Genomic DNA, 21,349 nt, shown 5'->3' with positions numbered 1-21,349 from the left:
AGGGGCAGGGGTTCTACTCCAATCTGTTTGTGGTTCCCAAAAAAGAGGCACCCTTCAGAGCAATTTTAGATTGCAAGATCCTAAACAAATTCCTCAGTCCCATCCTTCAAGATGGAGACCATTCGGACTATTTTACCAATGATCCAGGAGGGTCAATATATGACCACCGTGGACTTAAAGGGACAGTATACACTCATTTTCATATAACTGCATGTAATAGACACTACTATAAAGAATAAGATGCACAGATACTGATATAAAAATCCAGTATAAAACTGTTTAAAAACTTACTTAGAAGCTGTCAGTTTGGCTTTGTTGAAAAGATAGCTGGAAAGCCCACTGCAAGTGGCAAATAAGACACTCCCCACTCCCCCTTCTTTTGCATATGAAAAGACCCTTTATACAAACAGCAGCAAGCTGGAGAAGGTAGATGACCGTATTCACATAAAACTTTGGGGCTTGGTTAGGAGTTCAGAGCAATGTTATTTAAAAATAAGCAAAACTATACATTTTATTTTTAAAAAAACTTTATGGGCTATATAAGTAGATCATCTACAAAACATTTATGCAAAGAAAAAATGTGTATAATGTCCCTTTTTAAAGGATGCGTATCTACTACACATCCGCATCCACAAAGATCAGCAGTTCCTCAGGTTCGCCTTTCTGGACAAGCATTACCAGTTTGTGGCTCTTCCCTTTGGGTTGGCCACAGCTCCCAGAGTTTTCACAAAGGTGCTAGGGTCCCTTCTGGCGGTTCTAAGGCCGCGGGGCATAGCAGTGGTGCCTTATCTGGACGATATCTTAATTCAGGCGTCGACTTACCAACTAGCCAAGTGTCACACGGACATCGTGTTGGCTTTTCTAAGATCTCGCGGGTGGAAGGTGGACGTAAAAAACCCAGAAAGTCAAAACGCCAAACTTCCTTGTTACGGGTCCAGGTCAAGGGATCCTCAGGCAGTACTGATAGATGCTCTAGCAGTACCCTGGTCGTTCAACCTGGCTTATGTGTTTCCACCGTTTCCTCTCCTTCCTTGTTTGATTGCCAGAATCAAACAGGAGAGAGCTTTGGTGATTTTGATAGAACCTGCGTGGCCACGCAGGACTTGGTATGCAGACCTGGTGGACATGTCATCTCTTCCACCATGGACTCTGCCACTGAGACAGGACCTTCTGATTCAAGTTTCTCTGTGGCTGACTGCTTTGAGATTGAACGCTTGATTTTATCCAAGCGGGGTTTCTCTGAGTCGGTCATAGATACCTTGATTCAGGCTCGAAAGCCTGTCACTAGGAAAATTTATCATAAGATATGGCGTAAATATCTTTATTGGTGCGAATCCAAAGGCTACTCATGGAGTAAGATCAGGATTCCTAGGATTTTGTCCTTTCTACAAGAAGGATTGGAGAAAGGGCTATCAGCTTAGTTCCTTAAAGGGACAGATATCTGCTTTATCAATTTTACTGCACAAGCGTCTGGCTGATATTCCAGACGTTCAGTCGTTCTGTTAGGCTTTAGTTAGAATCAAGCCTGTGTTTAAACCTGTTGCTCCGCCATGGACTTTGAATTTAGTTCTTAAAGTTCTTCAAGGGGTTCCGTTTGAACCTATGCATTCCATAGATATTAAGCTTCTATCTTGGAAAGTTCTGTTTTTAGTTGCTATCTCTTCGGCTCGAAGAGTTTCTGAACTATCTGCATTGCAGTGCGACTCGCCTTACCTTGTTTTCCATGCTGATAAGGTGGTTTTGCGTACCAAACCTGGATTCCTTCCTAAGGTTGTTCCTAATAGGAATATCAATCAGGAAAGTGTTGTTCCTTCTGTGTCCTAATCCTTCCTCTAAGAAGGAGCGTCTGTTGCACAACTTGGACGTGGTTCGTGCTTTGAAGTTTTACTTGCAAGCAACCAAAGATTTCCGTCAAACGTCTTCTTTGTTTGTTGTCTATCCTGGAAAACGTAGAGGTCAAAAAGCTACGGCTACCTCTTTCTTTTTGGCTGAAAAGCATCATCCGTTTGGCATACGAGACTGCTGGACAGCAACCTCCTGAAAGGATTACAGGTCACTCTACTAGAGCTGTGGCTTCCACTTGGACTTTTAAAAATTATGCTTCTGTTGAACAGATTTGTAAGGCTGCAACTTGGTCTTCGCTTCATACCTTTTCCAAATTTTCCAAATTTGATACTTTTGCTTCTTCAGAGGCTATTTTTGGTAGAAAAGTTCTTCAAGCAGTGGTGCCTTCTGTTTAACCATCTGTCTTGTCCCTCTCGTTCATCCGTGTCCTGTAGCTTTGTTATTGTATCCCACAAGTAAAGGATGAATCCGTGGACTCGTCGTACCTTATAGAAGAAAAGGAAATGTATTCTTACCTGATAAATTAATTTCTTCTATGGTACGACGAGTCCACGGCCCGCCCTGTCATTTTAAGACAGATTATATTTTTTTGATTTTTAACTTGTCACCTCTGCACCTTGTAGTTTCTCCTTTTTCTTCCTGTACCTTCGGTCGAATGACTGGGGGTGGAGCTAAGGAAGGAGCTATAGGGACAGCTCTGCTGTGGTGCTCTTTGCCACTTCCTGTTAGCAGGAGAATAATATCCCACAAGTAAAGGATGAATCCGTGGACTCGTCGTACCATAGAAGAAATTAATTTATCAGGTAAGCATAAATTTACTTTTTTGTTTTCAGACAGACAATATCACAACTGTGGCATATGTCAATCATCAGGGTGGGACTCAGTCCCCAAGCTATGAAAGAAGTGTCTCGGATACTTGTTTGGACGGAATCCAGCTCCTGTCTAATTTCTGCAGTTCATATCCCAGGTATAGACAATTGGGAAGCGGATTATCTCAGCCGTCCGACTTTACATCCGGGGGAGTGATCGCTCCATCTAGATGTGTTTTCTCAGATTGTTCAGATGTGGGGTCTTCCAGAAATAGATCTGATGGCTTCCCATCTAAACAAACTACCCAGGTACCTTTCCAGGTCCAGGGATCCTCAGGCGGAAGCGGTAGATGCGTTAGCAGTTCCTTGGTGTTACCAACCTGCTTATATCTTCCCGCCTCTGGTTCTTCTAAGAGTGATTTCCAAGATCATCATGGAACAATCGTTTGTGTTGCTGGTAGCTCCAGCATGGCCTCACAGGTTCTGGTATGTGGATCTTGTTCGGATGTCCAGTTGCGAACCTTGGCCACTTCCATTAAGGCCAGACCTTCTGTCTCAAGGTCCTTTTTTTCCATCAGGATCTCAAATCATTAAATTTGAAGGTATGGATATTGAACGCTTAGTTATAGAGGTTTCTCTGACTCAGTGATTAATACTATGTTACATGCTCGTAAAACTGATTCTAGGAAGATTTATTATCTAGTTTGGAAGACTTATATTTCATGGTGTTCTTCTCATAAATTCTCCTGGCATTCTTTTAGAATTCCTAGAATTTTACAGTTTCTTCAGGATGGTTTGGATAAGGGTTTGTCTGCAAGTTCCTTGAAGGGACAAATCTCTGCTCTTTCTGTTTTATTTCACAGAAAGATTGCTAAGCTTCCTGATATTCACTGTTTGGTACAGGCTTTGGTCCGTATCAAGCCTGTCATTAAATCAATCTCTCCTCCTTGGAGTCTTAATTTGGTTTTGGAGGCTTTACAGGCTCCTCCGTTTGAACCTATGCATTCTTTGGTCATTAAACTACTTTCTTGGAAAGTGTTGTTCCTTTTGGCCATTTCTTCTGCTAGAAGAGTTTCCAAATTATCTGCTCTTTCTTGTGAATCTCCTCTTCTGATTTTCCATCAGTATATGGCAGTTTTGCGGACTTTATTTAAATTTCTACCTATGGTTGTGCATTCTAACATTAATATAGAAATTGTTGTTCCTTCTTTGTGTCCTAATCCTAAGAATTCTTTGGAGAGATCCTTGCATTCTTTGGATGTGGTAAGAGCTTTGAAATATTATGTTGAAGCTACTAAAGATTTCAGGAAGACTTCTAGTCTATTTGTCATCTTTTCTGGTTCTAGGAAAGGTCAGAAGGCTTCTGCCATTTCCTTGGCATCTTGGTTAAAATTTTGATTCATCAGGCTTATTTGGAGTCGGATCAGGCCCCGCCTCAGAATTACAGCTCATTCTACTAGATCATTCTCCACTTCGTGGGCTTTTAAGAATGAAGCTTCAGTTGATCAGATTTGCAAAGCCGAAACCTGGTCTTACATCAAAACAGTAGAATTTAGTAAATGTATTTATTTGCTTCTTCGGAAGTAGTTTTTGGTAGAAAAGTTTTTCAGGCAGCTGTTTTAGTTTGATTCCTCTGCTTATGTTAAGTTTTTTTTCTTTTCTTTATGAGAATAAACTTATATTTCTTTCATGTAATTAGCAAGAGTCCATGAGCTAGTGACGTATGGGATATACATTCCTACCAGGAGGGGCAGAGTTTCCCAAACCTCAAAATGCCTATAAATACACCCCTCACCACACCCACAATTCAGTTTTACAAACTTTGCCTCCTATGGAGGTGGTGAAGTAAGTTTGTGCTAGATTCTACGTTGATATGCGCTCCGCAGCAAGTTGGAGCCCGGTTTTCCTCTCAGCGTGCAGTGAATGTCAGAGGGATGTGAGGAGAGTATTGCCTATTTGAATGCAGTGATCTCCTTCTACGGGGTCTATTTCATAGGTTCTCCGTTATCGGTCGTAGAGATTCATCTCTTACCTCCCTTTTCAGATCGACGATATACTCTTATTTATATACCATTACCTCTGCTGATTTTCGTTTCAGTACTGGTTTGGCTTTCTACAAACATGTAGATGAGTGTCCTGGGGTAAGTAAATCTTATTTTCTGTGACACTCTAAGCTATGGTTGGGCACTTTATTTATAAAGTTCTAAATATATGTATTCAAACATTTATTTGCCTTGACTCAGAATGTTCAACATTCCTTATTTTCAGACAGTCAGTTTCATATTTGGGATAATGCGCTTGAATCAATCATTTTTTCTTACCTTAAAAATTTGACTTTTTTTCCCTGTGGGCTGTTAGGCTCGCGGGGGCTGAAAATGCTTCCTTTTTATTGCGTCATTCTTGGCGCGGACTTTTTGGCGCAAAAAATCTTTTCTGTTTCCGGCGTCATACGTGTCGCCGGAAGTTGCGTCATTTTTTTGACGTCCTTTTGCGCCAAAAATGTCGGCGTTCCGGATGTGGCATCATTTTTGGCGCCAAAAAGCATTTAGGCGCCAAACAATGTGGGCGTATTATTTGGCGCCAAAAAATATGGGCGTCGCTTTTGTCTCCACATTATTTCAGTCTGATTTTTTCTTTGCTTCTGGTTACTAGAAGCTTGTTTATTGGCATTTTTTCCCATTCCTGAAACTGTCATTTAAGGAATTTGATCAATTTTGCTTTATATGTTGTTTTTTCTCTTACATATTGCAAGATGTCTCACGTTGCATCTGAGTCAGAAGATACTTCAGGAAAATCGCTGTCTAGTGCTGGAACTACCAAAGCTAAGTGTATCTGCTGTAAACTTTTGGTAGCTATTCCTCCGGCTGTTGTTTGTATTAATTGTCATGACAAACTTGTTAAAGCAGTACCATTGCCTGTTGCAGTTCCCTCAACATCTAAGGTGCAGAATGTTCCTGATAACATAAGAGATTTTGTTTCTGAATCCATCAAGAAGGCTATGTCTGTTATTTCTCCTTCTAGTAAACATAAAAAATCTTTTAAAACTTCTCTCTCTACAGATGAATTTTTAAATGAACATCATCATTCTGATGACTCTTCTGGTTCAGAGGATTCTGTCTCAGAGATTGATGCTGATAAATCTTCATATTTATTTAAAATGGAATTTATTCGTTCTTTACTTAAAGAAGTACTAATTGCTTTAGAAATGGAGGATTCTGGTCCTCTTGATACTAATTCTAAACGTTTAGATAAGGTATTTAAATCTCCTGTGGTTATTCCAGAAGTTTTTCCTGTTCCTAATGCTATTTCTGAAGTAATTTCCAGAGAATGGGATAAATTGGGTAATTCATTTACTCCTTCTAAACGTTTTAAGCAATTATATCCTGTGCCGTCTGACAGATTAGAATTTTGGGACAAAATCCCTAAAGTTGATGGGGCTATTTCTACCCTTGCTAAACGTACTACTATTCCTACGTCAGATGGTACTTCGTTTAAAGATCCTTTAGATAGGAAAATTGAATCCTTTCTAAGAAAAGCTTATCTGTGTTCAGGTAATCTTCTTAGACCTGCTATATCTTTGGCTGATGTTGCTGCAGCTTCAACTTTTTTGTTGGAGACTTTAGCGCAACAAGTAACAGATCATGATTCTCATATTATTATTCTTCTTCAGCATGCTAATAATTTTATCTGTGATGCCATTTTTGATATTATCAGAGTTGTCAGGTTTATGTCTCTAGCTATTTTAGCTAGAAGAGCTTTATGGCTTAAAACTTGGAATGCTGATATGGCTTCTAAATCAACTCTACTTTCCATTTCTTTCCAGGGTAACAAATTATTTGGTTCTCAGTTGGATTCCATTATCTCAACTGTTACTGGTGGGAAAGGAACTTTTTTACCACAGGATAAAAAATCTAAGGGTAAAAACAGGGCTAATAATCGTTTTCGTTCTTTTCGTTTCAACAAAGAACAAAAGCCTGATCCTTCATCCTCAGGAGCGGTTTCAGTTTGGAAACCATCTCCAGTCTGGAATAAATCCAAGCCTTCTAGAAAGGCAAAGCCTGCTTCTAAGTCCACATGAAGGTGCGGCCCTCATTCCAGCTCAGCTGGTAGGGGGCAGGTTACGTTTTTTCAAAGAAATTTGGATCAATTCTGTTCACAATCTTTGGATTCAGAACTTTGTTTCAGAATGGTACAGAATTGGTTTCAAGATGAGACCTCCTGCAAAGAGATTTTTTCTTTCCCGTGTCCCAGTAAATCCAGTGAAAGCTCAAGCATTTCTGAATTGTGTTTCAGATCTAGAGTTGGCTGGAGTAATTATGCCAGTTCCAGTTCTGGAACAGGGGATGGGGTTTTATTCAAATCTCTTCATTGTACCAAAGAAGGAGAATTCCTTCAGACCAGTTCTGGATCTAAAAATATTGAATCGTTATGTAAGGATACCAACGTTCAAAATGGTAACTGTAAGGACTATCTTGCCTTTTGTTCAGCAAGGGCATTATATGTCCACAATAGATTTACAGGATGCTTATCTGCATATTCCGATTCATCCAGATCATTATCAGTTCCTGAGATTCTCTTTTCTGGACAAGCATTACCAGTTTGTGGCTCTGCCGTTTGGCCTAGCTACAGCTCCAAGAATTTTTACAAAAGTTCTCGGTGCCCTACTATCTGTAATCAGAGAACAGGGTATTGTGGTATTTCCTTATTTGGACGATATCTTGGTACTTGCTCAGTCTTTACATTTAGCAGAATCTCATACGAATCGATTTGTGTTGTTTCTTCAAGATCATGGTTGGAGGATCAATTTACCAAAAAGTTCATTGATTCCTCAGACAAGGGTAACTTTTCTGGGTTTCCAGATAGATTCAGTGTCCATGACTCTGTCTTTAACAGACAAGAGACGTCTAAAATTGATTTCAGCTTGTCGAAACCTTCAGTCACAATCATTCCCTTCGGTAGCCTTCTTCATGGAAATTCTAGGTCTTATGACTGCTGCATCGGACGCGATCCCCTTTGCTCGTTTTCACATGCGACTTCTTCAGCTCTGTATGCTGAATCAATGGTGCAGGGATTACACAAAGATATCTCAATTAATATCTTTAAAACCGATTGTACGACACGCTCTAACGTGGTGGACAGATCACCATCGTTTAATTCAGGGGGCTTCTTTTGTGCTTCCGACCTGGACTGTAATTTCTACAGATGCAAGTCTCACAGTTTGGGGAGCTGTGTGGGGATCTCTGACGGCACAAGGAGTTTGGGAATCTCAGGAGGTGAGATTACCGATCAATATTTTGGAACTCCGTGCAATTTTCAGAGCTCTTCAGTCTTGGCCTCTTCTGAAGAGAGAATCGTTCATTTGTTTTCAGACAGACAATGTCACAACTGTGGCATACATCAATCATCAAGGGGGGACTCTCAGTCCTCTGGCTATGAAAGAAGTATCTCGAATTCTGGTTTGGGCGGAATCCAGCTCCTGTCTAATCTCTGCGGTTCATATCTCAGGTATAGACAATTGGGAAGCGGATTATCTCAGTCGCCAAACGTTACATCCGGGCGAATGGTCTCTTCACCCAGAGGTATTTCTTCAGATTGTTCAAATGTGGGGACTTCCAGAAATAGATCTGATGGCCTCTCATCTAAACAAGAAACTTCCCAGGTATCTGTCCAGATCCAGGGATCCTCAAGCGGAAGCAGTGGATGCATTGTCACTTCCTTGGAAGTATCATCCTGCCTATATCTTTCCGCCTCTAGTTCTTCTTCCAAGAGTAATCTCCAAGATTCTGAAGGAATGCTCGTTTGTTCTGCTGGTAGCTCCGGCATGGCCTCACAGGTTTTGGTATGCGGATCTTGTCCGGATGGCCTCTTGCCATCCGTGGACTCTTCCGCTACGACCAGACCTTCTGTCGCAAGGTCCTTTTCTTCTGTTATGTGTGATCAGTCCACGGGTCATCATTACTTCTGGGATATAACTCCTCCCCAACAGGAAATGCAAGAGGATTCACCCAGCAGAGCTGCATATAGCTCCTCCCCTCTACGTCAGTCCCAGTCATTCTCTTGCACCCAACGACTAGATAGGATGTGTGAGAGGACTATGGTGATTATACTTAGTTTTTATGACTTCAATCAAAAGTTTGTTATTTTAAAATAGCACCGGAGCGTGTTATTACTTCTCTGGCAGAGTTTGAGGAAGAATCTGTCAGAGTTTTTTACTATGATTTTAACCGGAGTAGTTAAGATCATATTGCTGTTCTCGGCCATCTGAGGGAGGTAAAGGCTTCAGATCAGGGGACAGCGGGCAGATGAATCTGCATTGAGGTATGTAGCAGTTTTTATTTTCTGAATGGAATTGATGAGAAAATCCTGCCATACCGTTAAAATGACATGTATGTATACACTTCAGTATTCTGGGGATGGTATTTCACCGGAACTACTCTGTTAAAGGTCACTAATCCTTTTTAATAACTATTTATCATGTTAAACGTTTTTGCTGGAATGTAGAATCGTTTACATTGCTGAGGTACTGTGTGAATAAATATTTGGGCATTATTTTCCACTTGGCAGTTTTTTTGCTTTAATTGTGACAGTTTCGTTTCTCTTCACTGCTGTGTGGGAGAGGGAGGGGCCGTTTTTGGCGCTCTTTGCTACGCATCAAAAAATACCAGTCAGTTACTTTTATATTTCCTGCATGATCCGGTTCATCTCTGATAGATCTCAGGGGTCTTCAAACTTCTTTGAAGGGAGGTAAATTCTCTCAGCAGAGCTGTGAGAATTCTTATAGTGACTGTGAATAAAAACGTTGCTTTGTATTTTTTATGTCAAATTTAATTATTGTTATTTTACTAATGGGAACAAACCTTTGCTAAAAGTTTTGTTGTTTTAAAGTTTGATGCGATAACTGTTTTTCAGTTCACTATTTCAACTGTCATTTAATCGTTAGTACCTCTTTGAGGCACAGTACGTTTTTTGCTAAAAAAGATTATAACCAAGTTGTAAGTTTTTTGCTAGTGTGTTAAACATGTCTGACTCAGAGGAAGATATCTGTGTCATTTGTTCCAATGCCAAGGTGGAGCCCAATAGAAATTTATGTACTAACTGTATTGATGCTACTTTAAATAAAAGTCAATCTGTACAATGTGAACAAATTTCACCAAACAGCGAGGGGAGAGTTATGCCGACTAACTCGCCTCACGCGGCAGTACCTGCATCTCCCGCCCGGGAGGTGCGTGATATTTTGGCGCCTAGTACATCTGGGCGGCCATTACAGATAACATTACAAGATATGGCTACTGTTATGACTGAAGTTTTGTCTAAATTACCAGAACTAAGAGGCAAGCGTGATCACTCTGGGGTGAGAACAGAGTGCGCTGACAATGCTAGGGCCATGTCTGATACTGCGTCACAGCTCGCAGAGCATGAGGACGGAGAGCTTCATTCTGTTGGTGACGGTTCTGATCCAAACAGATTGGACTCAGATATTTCAAATTTTAAATTTAAATTGGAGAACCTCCGTGTATTACTAGGGGAGGTCTTAGCAGCTCTCAACGATTGTAACACCGTTGCAATACCAGAGAAACTGTGTAGGTTGGATAAATACTTTGCGGTACCGGCGAGTACTGACGTTTTTCCTATACCTAAGAGACTAACTGAAATTGTTACTAAGGAGTGGGATAGACCCGGTGTGCCGTTCTCACCCCCTCCAATATTTAGAAAGATGTTTCCAATAGACGCCACCACTCGGGACTTATGGCAAACGGTCCCCAAGGTGGAGGGAGCAGTTTCTACTTTAGCTAAGCGTACCACTATCCCGGTGGAGGATAGCTGTGCTTTCTCAGATCCAATGGATAAAAAATTAGAGGGTTACCTTAAGAAAATGTTTGTTCAACAAGGTTTTATATTACAACCCCTTGCATGTATCGCGCCGATTACGGCTGCGGCAGCATTTTGGATTGAGTCGCTTGAAGAGAACCTTAGTTCATCTACGCTAGACGACATTACGGACAGGCTTAGAGTCCTTAAACTAGCTAATTCCTTCATTTCGGAGGCCGTAGTACATTTAACCAAACTTACGGCTAAAAACTCAGGATTCGCCATACAGGCACGTAGGGCGCTGTGGCTAAAATCCTGGTCAGCTGATGTTACTTCTAAGTCCAAATTACTTAATATACCTTTCAAGGGGCAGTCTTTATTTGGGCCCGGTTTGAAAGAGATTATCGCTGACATTACAGGAGGTAAGGGCCACGCCCTACCTCAAGACAAAGCCAAAGCTAAGGCTAGACAGTCTAATTTTCGTCCCTTTCGGAACTTTAAAACAGGAGCAGCATCAACCTCCACTGCACCAAAACAGGAAGGAGCTGTTGCTCGTTACAGGCAAGGCTGGAAGCCTAACCAGTCCTGGAACAAGAGCAAGCAGGCCAGGAAACCTGCTGCTGCCCCAAAGACAGCATGAACCGAGAGCCCCCGATCCGGGACCGGATCTAGTGGGGGGCAGACTCTCTCTCTTCGCCCAGGCCTGGGCAAGAGATGTTCAGGATCCCTGGGCACTAGAGATCATATCTCAGGGATACCTTCTAGACTTCAAATTATCTCCCCCAAGAGGGAGATTTCATCTGTCAAGGTTGTCAACAAACCAGATAAAGAAAGAAGCGTTTCTACGCTGCGTACAGGATCTGTTAATAATGGGAGTGATCCATCCGGTTCCGCGGTCGGAACAAGGACAAGGGTTCTACTCAAACCTGTTTGTGGTTCCCAAAAAAGAGGGAACTTTCAGGCCAATCTTAGATTTAAAGATTCTAAACAAATTCCTAAGAGTTCCATCGTTCAAAATGGAAACTATTCGGACAATCTTACCCATGATCCAAGAGGGTCAGTACATGACCACAGTGGATTTAAAGGATGCTTACCTTCACATACCGATCCACAAAGATCATCACCGGTATCTAAGGTTTGCCTTCTTAGACAGGCACTACCAGTTTGTAGCTCTTCCATTCGGATTGGCTACGGCTCCAAGAATCTTCACAAAGGTTCTGGGTGCCCTTCTGGCGGTACTAAGACCGCGAGGGATTTCGGTAGCTCCATACCTAGACGACATTCTAATACAAGCTTCAAGCTTTCAAACTGCCAAGTCTCATACAGAGTTAGTTCTGGCATTTCTAAGGTCGCATGGATGGAAAGTGAACGAAAAGAAGAGTTCTCTTTTTCCTCTCACAAGAGTTCCATTCTTGGGGACTCTTATAGATTCTGTAGAAATGAAGATTTACCTGACAGAGGACAGGTTAACAAAGCTTCAAAATGCATGCCGTGTCCTTCATTCCATTCAACACCCGTCAGTAGCTCAATGCATGGAGGTGATCGGCTTAATGGTAGCGGCAATGGACATAGTACCTTTTGCACGCCTACACCTCAGACCTCTGCAATTATGCATGCTAAGTCAGTGGAATGGGGATTACTCAGATTTGTCCCCTACTCTGAATCTGAATCAAGAGACCAGAAATTCTCTTCTATGGTGGCTTCATCGGCCACACCTGTCCAGGGGGATGCCATTCAGCAGGCCAGACTGGACAATTGTAACAACAGACGCCAGCCTACTAGGTTGGGGCGCTGTCTGGAATTCTCTGAAGGCTCAGGGACTATGGAATCAGGAGGAGAGTCTCCTTCCAATAAACATTCTGGAATTGAGGGCAGTTCTCAATGCCCTTCTAGCTTGGCCCCAATTAACAACTCGGGGGTTCATCAGGTTTCAGTCGGACAACATCACGACTGTAGCTTACATCAACCATCAGGGAGGGACAAGAAGCTCCCTAGCAATGGTGGAAGTATCAAAGATAATTCGCTGGGCAGAGTCTCACTCTTGCCACCTGTCAGCAATCCACATCCCGGGAGTGGAGAACTGGGAGGCGGATTTCTTGAGTCGCCAGACTTTTCATCCGGGGGAGTGGGAACTTCATCCGGAGGTCTTTGCCCAAATACTTCGACGTTGGGGCAAACCAGAGATAGATCTCATGGCGTCTCGCCAGAACGCCAAACTTCCTCGCTACGGGTCCAGATCCAGGGATCCGGGAGCGGTTCTGATAGATGCTTTGACAGCACCTTGGAACTTCGGGATGGCTTATGTGTTTCCACCCTTTCCGCTGCTTCCTCGATTGATTGCCAAAATCAAGCAGGAGAGAGCATCAGTGATTCTAATAGCGCCTGCATGGCCACGCAGGACTTGGTATGCAGATCTAGTGGACATGTCATCCTGTCCGCCTTGGTCTCTACCTCTAAGACAGGACCTTCTGATACAGGGTCCATTCAAACATCAAAATCTAACTTCTCTGAAGCTGACTGCTTGGAAATTGAACGTTTGATTTTATCAAAACGTGGTTTTTCTGAGTCGGTTATTGATACCCTGATACAGGCTAGGAAGCCTGTTACCAGAAAGATTTACCATAAAATATGGCGTAAATACCTATACTGGTGCGAATCCAAACATTACTCCTGGAGTAAGGTTAGGATCTCTAGGATATTGTCTTTTCTACAAGAAGGATTAGAAAAGGGTTTATCAGCTAGTTCATTAAAGGGACAGATTTCAGCTCTGTCCATCTTGTTACACAGGCGTCTGTCAGAAAATCCAGACGTCCAGGCTTTTTGTCAGGCTTTAGCTAGGATCAAGCCTGTGTTTAAAGCTGTTGCTCCGCCATGGAGTTTAAACTTAGTTCTTAACGTTTTACAGGGTGTTCCATTTGAACCCCTTCATTCCATTGATATAAAATTGTTATCTTGGAAAGTTCTGTTTTTAATGGCTATTTCCTCGGCTCGAAGAGTCTCTGAGTTATCAGCCTTACATTGTGATTCTCCTTATCTGATTTTTCACTCAGACAAGGTAGTTCTGCGTACTAAACCTGGGTTCTTACCTAAGGTGGTCACTAACAGGAATATCAATCAAGAGATTGTTGTTCCATCCTTGTGTCCAAATCCTTCTTCAAAGAAGGAACGTCTTCTACACAATCTGGATGTAGTTCGTGCCCTCAAGTTCTACTTGCAGGCAACTAAAGATTTTCGCCAAACTTCTTCCCTGTTTGTCGTTTATTCTGGACAGAGGAGAGGTCAAAAAGCTTCTGCTACCTCTCTCTCTTTTTGGCTTCGTAGCATAATACGTTTAGCCTATGAGACTGCTGGTCAGCAGCCTCCTGAAAGAATTACAGCTCACTCCACTAGAGCTGTGGCTTCCACTTGGGCCTTTAAGAATGAGGCCTCTGTTGAACAGATTTGCAAGGCTGCAACTTGGTCTTCGCTTCATACTTTTTCCAAATTTTACAAATTTGACACTTTTGCTTCTTCGGAGGCTATTTTTGGGAGAAAGGTTCTTCAGGCAGTGGTTCCTTCTATATAATGAGCCTGCCTATCCCTCCCGTCATCCGTGTACTTTTGCTTTGGTATTGGTATCCCAGAAGTAATGATGACCCGTGGACTGATCACACATAACAGAAGAAAACATAATTTATGCTTACCTGATAAATTCCTTTCTTCTGTTGTGTGATCAGTCCACGGCCCGCCCTGTTTTAAGGCAGGTAAATATCTTTTAAATTATACTCCAGTCACCACTTCACCCTTGGTTACTCCTTTCTCGTTGATTCTTGGTCGAATGACTGGGACTGACGTAGAGGGGAGGAGCTATATGCAGCTCTGCTGGGTGAATCCTCTTGCATTTCCTGTTGGGGAGGAGTTATATCCCAGAAGTAATGATGACCCGTGGACTGATCACACAACAGAAGAAAGGAATTTATCAGGTAAGCATAAATTATGTTTTTTCCATCAGGATCTCAAATCCTTAAATTTAAAGGTATGGAGATTGAACGCTTGATTCTTAGTCAAAGAGGTTTCTCTGACTCTGTGATTAATACTATGTTACAGGCTCGTAAATCTGTATCCAGAGAGATATATTATAGAGTCTGGAAGACTTATATTTCTTGGTGTCTTTCTCATCATTTTTCTTGGCATTCTTTTAGAATTCCAAGAATTTTACAGTTTCTTCAGGATGGTTTAGATAAAGGTTTGTCCGCAAGTTCCTTGAAAGGACAAATCTCTGCTCTTTCTGTTCTTTTTCACAGAAAGATTGCTAATCTTCCTGATATTCATTGTTTTGTACAAGCTTTGGTTCGTATAAAACCTGTCATTAAGTCAATTTCTCCTCCTTGGAGTTTGAATTTGGTTCTAGGGGCTCTTCAAGCTCCTCCGTTTAAACCTATGCATTCATTGGACATTAAATTACTTTCTTGGAAAGTTTTGTTCCTTTTGGCCATCTCTTCTGCCAGAAGAATTTCTGAATTATCTGCTCTTTCTTGTGAGTCTCCTTTTCTGATTTTTCATCAGGATAAGGCAGTGTTGCGAACTTCTTTTGAATTTTTTCCTAAAGTTGTGAATTCCAACAACATTAGTAGAGGAATTGTGGTTCCTTCATTATGTCCTAATCCTAAGAATTCTAAGGAGAAAACGTTACATTCTTTGGATGTTGTTAGAGCTTTGAAATATTATGTTGAAGCTACTTCCGAAAGACTTCTAGTTTATTTGTTATCTTTTCCGGTTCTAGAAAAGGCCAGAAAGCTTCTGCCATTTCTTTGGCATCTTTGTTGAAATCTTTAATTCATCTTGCCTATGTTGAGTCGGGTAAAATTCCGCCTCAAAGGATTACAGCTCATTCTACTAGGTCAGTTTCTACTTCCTGGGCGTTTAGGAATGAAGCTTCGATTGATCAGATTTGCAAAGCAGCAACTTGGTCCTCTTTGCATACTTTTACTAAATTCTACCATTTTGATGTATTTTCTTCTTCTGAAGCAGTTTTTGGTAGAAAAGTACTTCAGGCAGCGGTTTCAGTTTGAATCTTCTGCTTATGTTTTCATTAAACTTTATTTTGGGTGTGGATTATTTTCAGCAGGAATTGGCTGTCTTTATTTTATCCCTCCCTCTCTAGTGACTCTTGCGTGGAAAGATCCACATCTTGGGTAGTCATTATCCCATACGTCACTAGCTCATGGACTCTTGCTAATTACATAAAAGAAAACATAATTTATGTAAGAACTTACCTGATAAATTCATTTCTTTCATATTAGCAAGAGTCCATGAGGCCCACCCCTTTTTTGTGGTGGTTATGATTTTTGTATAAAGCACAATTATTCAAATTCCTTATTTTATGCTTTCGCACTTTTTTATCACCCCACTTCTTGGCTATTCGTTAAACTGAATTGTGGGTGTGGTGAGGGGTGTATTTATAGGCATTTTGAGGTTTGGGAAACTTTGCCCCTCCTGGTAGGAATGTATATCCCATATGTCACTAGCTCATGGACTCTTGCTAATATGAAAGAAATGAATTTATCAGGTAAGTTCTTACATAAATTATGTTTTTGGGTTGTGGATTAATTTTTTTCAGTGGAAAATGGCTGTTATTATTTTATCCCTCCCTCTCTAGTGACTCTTCTGTGGAGTTCCACATCTTGGGTATTACTATCCCATACATCACTAGCTCATGGACTCTTGCCAATTACATGAAAAATAACATAATTTGTTAGAACTTACCTGATATATTAATTTCTTTCATATTGGCAAGAGTCCATGAGACCCACCCTTTTTATGGTGGTTATGATTTTTTGTATAAAGCACAATTATTTCCATATTCCTTTGACGCTTTTTACGCCTTTCTTTATCACCCAACTACTTGGCTATTTGTTAAATCTGTATTGTGGGTGTGGTGAGGGGTGTATTTATAGGCATTGTGAGGTTTGGGAAACTTTGCCCCTCCTAGTAGGATTGTATATCCCATATGTCACTAGCTCATGGACTCTTGCCAATATGAAAAATGAATTTATCAGGTAAGTTCTTACTTAAATTCTGTTTTTCTGAGTCTGTCATTGAGACCACAATCCAGGCTCGCAAGCCTGTTACTCGAAAAATTTACTATAAGCTATGGTGTAAATACCTTTTTATTGATGTGAATCTAAGGGCTACTCTTGGAGTAGGGTCAGGTTTCTTTGAATGTTGTCTTTTTTTCCAGGAAGGTCTGGAGAAAGGGTTGTCAGTCAGTTTTCTGAAAGGTCAGATTTCTGCGTTATCTATTTTGTTCAACAAGCAACTAGAGGATGTGCCAGTTGTTCAATCTTTTTGTCAGGCCCTGGTCAGAATCAGGCCTGTGTTTAAACCTGTTGCTCCTGAATGGAGCATTAATCTTGTTCTTAAAGTTTTGCAGCAGGCTCTGTTTGAGCCAATGCATTCCATAGATATTTAGTTGCTATCTTGGAAGGTTTTGTTTCTTATTGCTATCTCTTCTGCTTTGCAGTGTGATTCGCCTTATCTTTCATGCGGATAAGTTGGGTCTTCATACTAATTTGGGGTTTCTTAAGTGATTTCGGCTAGAAGTATTAAGCAGGAAATTGTTGTTTGTTCTGTGTCCCAATCCTTCTCATAAAGAACATCTCTTGCACTTCTTGGATGTTTGTGTGCTCTAAAATTCTACCTACAGGCAACTAAGGATATTCGCCAGTCTTCTGCCCTGTTTGATTGTTTCTCAGGAAAGCGTAAGGGTCAGAGGGCTACTGCTACTTCTTTCCCTCTGGTTAAGAAGTATGTTCCGTTTTGCTTATGAGACTGCTGGACAGCAGCCTCCTCATAGAATTACAGCTAGATCCACTAGGGCGGTCTCCTATTCTTGGGCTTTCAAAAATGAAGTTTCTGTGGAACAAATTTGCAAGGTTGCAACTTGGTCCACTCTAAATACTTGTTCCAAATTTGATACATTTGCCTCAGCTAAGGCCTCTTTTGGGAAAGAGGTTCTTCAAGCGGTAGTGCCTTCTGTTTAGGTCTACCTTTCTTGTTCTCCCTCCCTGTTCATTCTGTGTAGTCAAGCTTGGGTATTGGTTCCCACTAGTAATTGAATGACGTCGTGGACCCTCCATAACTTAGGAAAGAAAACAAAATGTATGTTACCTGATAAATTTCTTTCTTTTCGGATATGGAGAGTCCATGACCCCACACTTTATTAAGGCAGTTATTTTGTACTAAACCTCAGGCACCTCTACACCTTTGTGTTATTCCTTTTCCATTTCCCTTCGGTTAAATTACTGGGGATTATGGGTAGGGGAGTGACACTAAACAGCTTTGCTGTGGTGCTCTTTGCCTCCTCCTGCTGTCCAGGAGTGATATTCCCACTTCCAATTTGAATGACGTTTCCATATCTAGAAAGAAAAAAAATAAATTATCAGCTAAGCATACGATTAGTTTTTTGTTTAGCACCTGGGTAACACTAAATGTAGCCACCAATCGGCAAGCTCTACCCAGGGTTCTGAACCAAAAATAGGCTGGCTTCTAAGCTTAGATTCCTGCTAATTAAAGAGCTTTTAAATGCCAGGAATGTGTAACAGACCTAAAAGCAATGAGGGGTTACTCCAGTCTCCTTGGAGGAACAGATTCTGGGGTTCTATTCAAATGTTTCATTGTTCCAAGAAAGCCAGGGCTTGTAGTCCAGTCTTGGGTCTCAAAACTCTGAACAAATTTAGACTTTTCACAATGGATCATCATTATGTCTACTATAGACTTTGCCAATCCCTATTCATAAGTATCATGCAAATTCTTCAGTTGCCTTTCAAAACAAGCAATATTAATACGTTCCACTCCCATTTGGTCTGGTAACGGCACAAAGAATCTTCTCAAAGATTCTCAGCGCTCTTTTGTCATATTGAGCGTTCAGGGCATGGCAGTAAATCCTTAACTAGATGACATTCTGGTGCAGGCTACTTCTTCTTTTCAGATGGCTCAGGTACATAGAACACAGCTCTTCAGTTCCTTTTTTTCCATGGTGGGAAAATTAAGCTCTCTACTACCACAAAACATAGTTTCTTTCATTCTAGACTCTAGCAATTAGACTCTTAGATGCTCACAGAAGCCCTGTGCTCTTCTTCAACAAAGTCCTTACTTCACTGTTTCAATGCATTGAATTATTTGGTCTTACGGTAGTGGCTTCAGATGCTGTCATTTTTTTTTTTAAAAAAAGAAAAAGATTCCACGTAGAATGTTTGTTTCTTCAAATGTTATAAGTTGATTGGAGATTACAACAATCTGTCTCAGAAGATATCTCAACTTTAAGACCAGACATTCTTTAACTTAGTGGCAGACTCCCCAATTATTGATTCAGGAAGCCTAATTTCTCAGTCTTATTGGGGTATAACCACAGACACCACCCTGCTGGGTTGGGGTGCAGTCTGTGGTTCGTCGTAAAGTGAGGATACAGATACCATCTAGGAATTGGAACAATTTCAAAATTTCTGGAATTCTTATACCCTTATCCAGTCCATCCTGCATAACATTTATCAGCCAGTTCCTTTTCTGCACTTTGTCTTCCAAAAGATGATTTTGAATGTTCCTGATTTTCAAGCCTTTGGTCTGGATAAGATTATCAGTTCTCCTTCCCCCTCCATGGAATATTAAAGGGTCAGTAAACCTAGCAAATGTTCTATAATTCTGCACATAGTGCAGAATTATTTAACATTAGCTTAGCACCAGCTTTGTAAAGCAAAGGATTAGAAAAATATTTTGCAACGACAACAGAACACCTCTCCTGTCTCTACATCGCGGCACACTGTCTAATCGCAGCCGTCCTACCAGAGCATTAGCGAGCTACATTGAGTTTAGTAGCGCATTCAGGCGTGCTGTGACTAGACAGCATGCCCGCGATGCACTTAGGTGAAGTAAACAGACCCGCTCAGTAGGAGTGGTGTTCTGTTTTTATTGTAAAATATCTATCTATCCCTTTGCTTTACAAAGCTGGTGCTAAGCTAATGTTATATAATTATGCACTATGTGGATAATTATATTACATTATTTTCTTGGTTTACTGCCCCTTTAACTTGGTTTTATGGGTTCTTGAGGCTCAGCCATTTGAACCTATACATGGTCTGGACATCCAGTTGTTGTCTTGCAAGGCTGTCCTTTCTCTTGACTATTTCCTCAGCCAGGAGAGTATCTAAACTTTCTGCTCGAACTTGTGATTTTTCTCAGGATAAACAGATTTTCTTCTGAAAACATAAATTTGCACATTTTTAGTCTCCCCTGTCTAGCTCCGAAAATTGCTAAATAAAGAGGTCTTACAAAATTTGGATGTTGGTTAGGCTTGAAGATGTATATTCAATCCTCTAAAGAATTAAAAAAAAAATCTTTGTTTGTCCACTTTTCAGGTCCCCTCAAGGGACAGAAGGCTAGTAGCAGGAAAGTCTCAAACTGAACAAAAACCATTTACTGCTCAATCTACCAAAGTAGTTGCCACCTCTTGGACTTCTAGAAATGAAGCTTTTTTTTTTTAAACAGATTTGCAAGGCAGCTACTTGGTTATCTCTTTACATACATTTTTTTGTTTGCTCAAATTCTACAACTTTTACACGTTCCCTTTTTTATGCAGCCTCTAAAAAGGCAAGTTCAACAGGCCACAGTGCCTATTTACTGGTCCTGCTTTATTTCATTTCGATCTCTTGGACTTCCTGGCTTGGTTATAGGATCCCGCACGTGTGGGCTTGTGTACTCTCACCATCTTATGAAAGTAAACAAAATTTGTAATTACTTTATAAATTAATTTCTTTCATGGTAAGTCCACGAGACCTGCACGTGTTTTTTCTGTAACCGTTGGAGGCACAACTAGTTTGCACTATTTCGGCCATACATTTTCTTCTTTTCTTTCATGTAATTAGCAAGAGTCCATGAGCTAGTGACGTATGGGATATACATTCCTACCAGGAGGGGCAAAGTTTCCCAAACCTCAAAATGCCTATAAATACACCCCTGACCACACCCACAAATCAGTTTTACAAACTTTGCCTCCTATGGAGGTGGTGAACTAAGTTTGTGCTAGATTCTACGTTGATATGCACTCCGCAGCAGGTTGGAGCCCGGTTTTCCTCTCAGCGTGCAGTGAATGTCAGAGGGATGTGAAGAGAGTATTGCCTGTTTGAATTCAATGATCTCCTTCTACGGGGTCTATTTCATAGGTTCTCTGTTATCGGTCGTAGAGATTCATCTCTTACCTCCCTTTTCAGATCGACGATATACTCTATATATATATATACCATTACCTCTGCTGATTTTCGTTTCAGTACTGGTTTGGCTTTCTACAAACATGTAGATGAGTGTCCTGGGGTAAGTAAGTCTTATTTTCTGTGACACTCTAAAGCTATGGTTGGGCACTTTTAATTTTTTAAAGTTCTAAATATATGTATTCAAACGTTTATTTGCCTTGACTCAGAATGTTCAACATTCCTTTTTTTCAGACAGTCAGTTTCATATTTGGGATAATGCATTTGAATCAATCATTTTTCTTACCTTAAAAAATTGACTTTTTCCCTGTGGGCTGTTAGGCTCGCGGGGGCTGAAAATGCTTCATTTTATTGCGTCATTCTTGGCGCGGACTTTTTTGGCGCAAAAAATCTTTTCTGTTTCCGGCGTCATTTGTGTCGCCGGAAGTTGCGTCATTTTTTGCCGTTCTTTTGCGCCAAAAATGTCGGCGTTACGGATGTGGCGTCATTTTTGGCGCCAAAAGCATTTAGGCGCCAAATAATGTGGGCGTCTTTTTTTGGCGCTAACAAAAATATGGGCGTCGCTTTTGTCTCCACATTATTTAAGTCTCATTTTTCATTGCTTCTGGTTGCTAGAAGCTTGTTCTTTGGCATTTTTTCCCATTC

The 21,349-nt window shown here is 41.0% G+C and overlaps 1 protein-coding gene across 1 annotated transcript in view; it reads left to right on the top strand.

The window, feature by feature from the left end:
* The window catches only part of ATRX (ATRX chromatin remodeler), a 783,199-nt gene that overhangs the window by 80,732 nt on the left and 681,118 nt on the right, over positions 1–21,349 (top strand). Inside the window, exon 7 of the mRNA XM_053714433.1 lies at positions 20,077–20,214. Within this exon, the coding sequence (XP_053570408.1) occupies positions 20,077–20,214 (138 nt within the window). The remainder of the gene's footprint in view (positions 1–20,076; positions 20,215–21,349) is intronic.

This window comes from Bombina bombina, chromosome 1 (assembly GCF_027579735.1).
Source record: "Bombina bombina isolate aBomBom1 chromosome 1, aBomBom1.pri, whole genome shotgun sequence".
Lineage (NCBI taxonomy): Eukaryota > Metazoa > Chordata > Amphibia > Anura > Bombinatoridae > Bombina > Bombina bombina.
The sequence above is the reverse complement of the archived record's forward strand: the minus strand, read 5'-3'. Positions and strand labels throughout refer to the sequence as shown.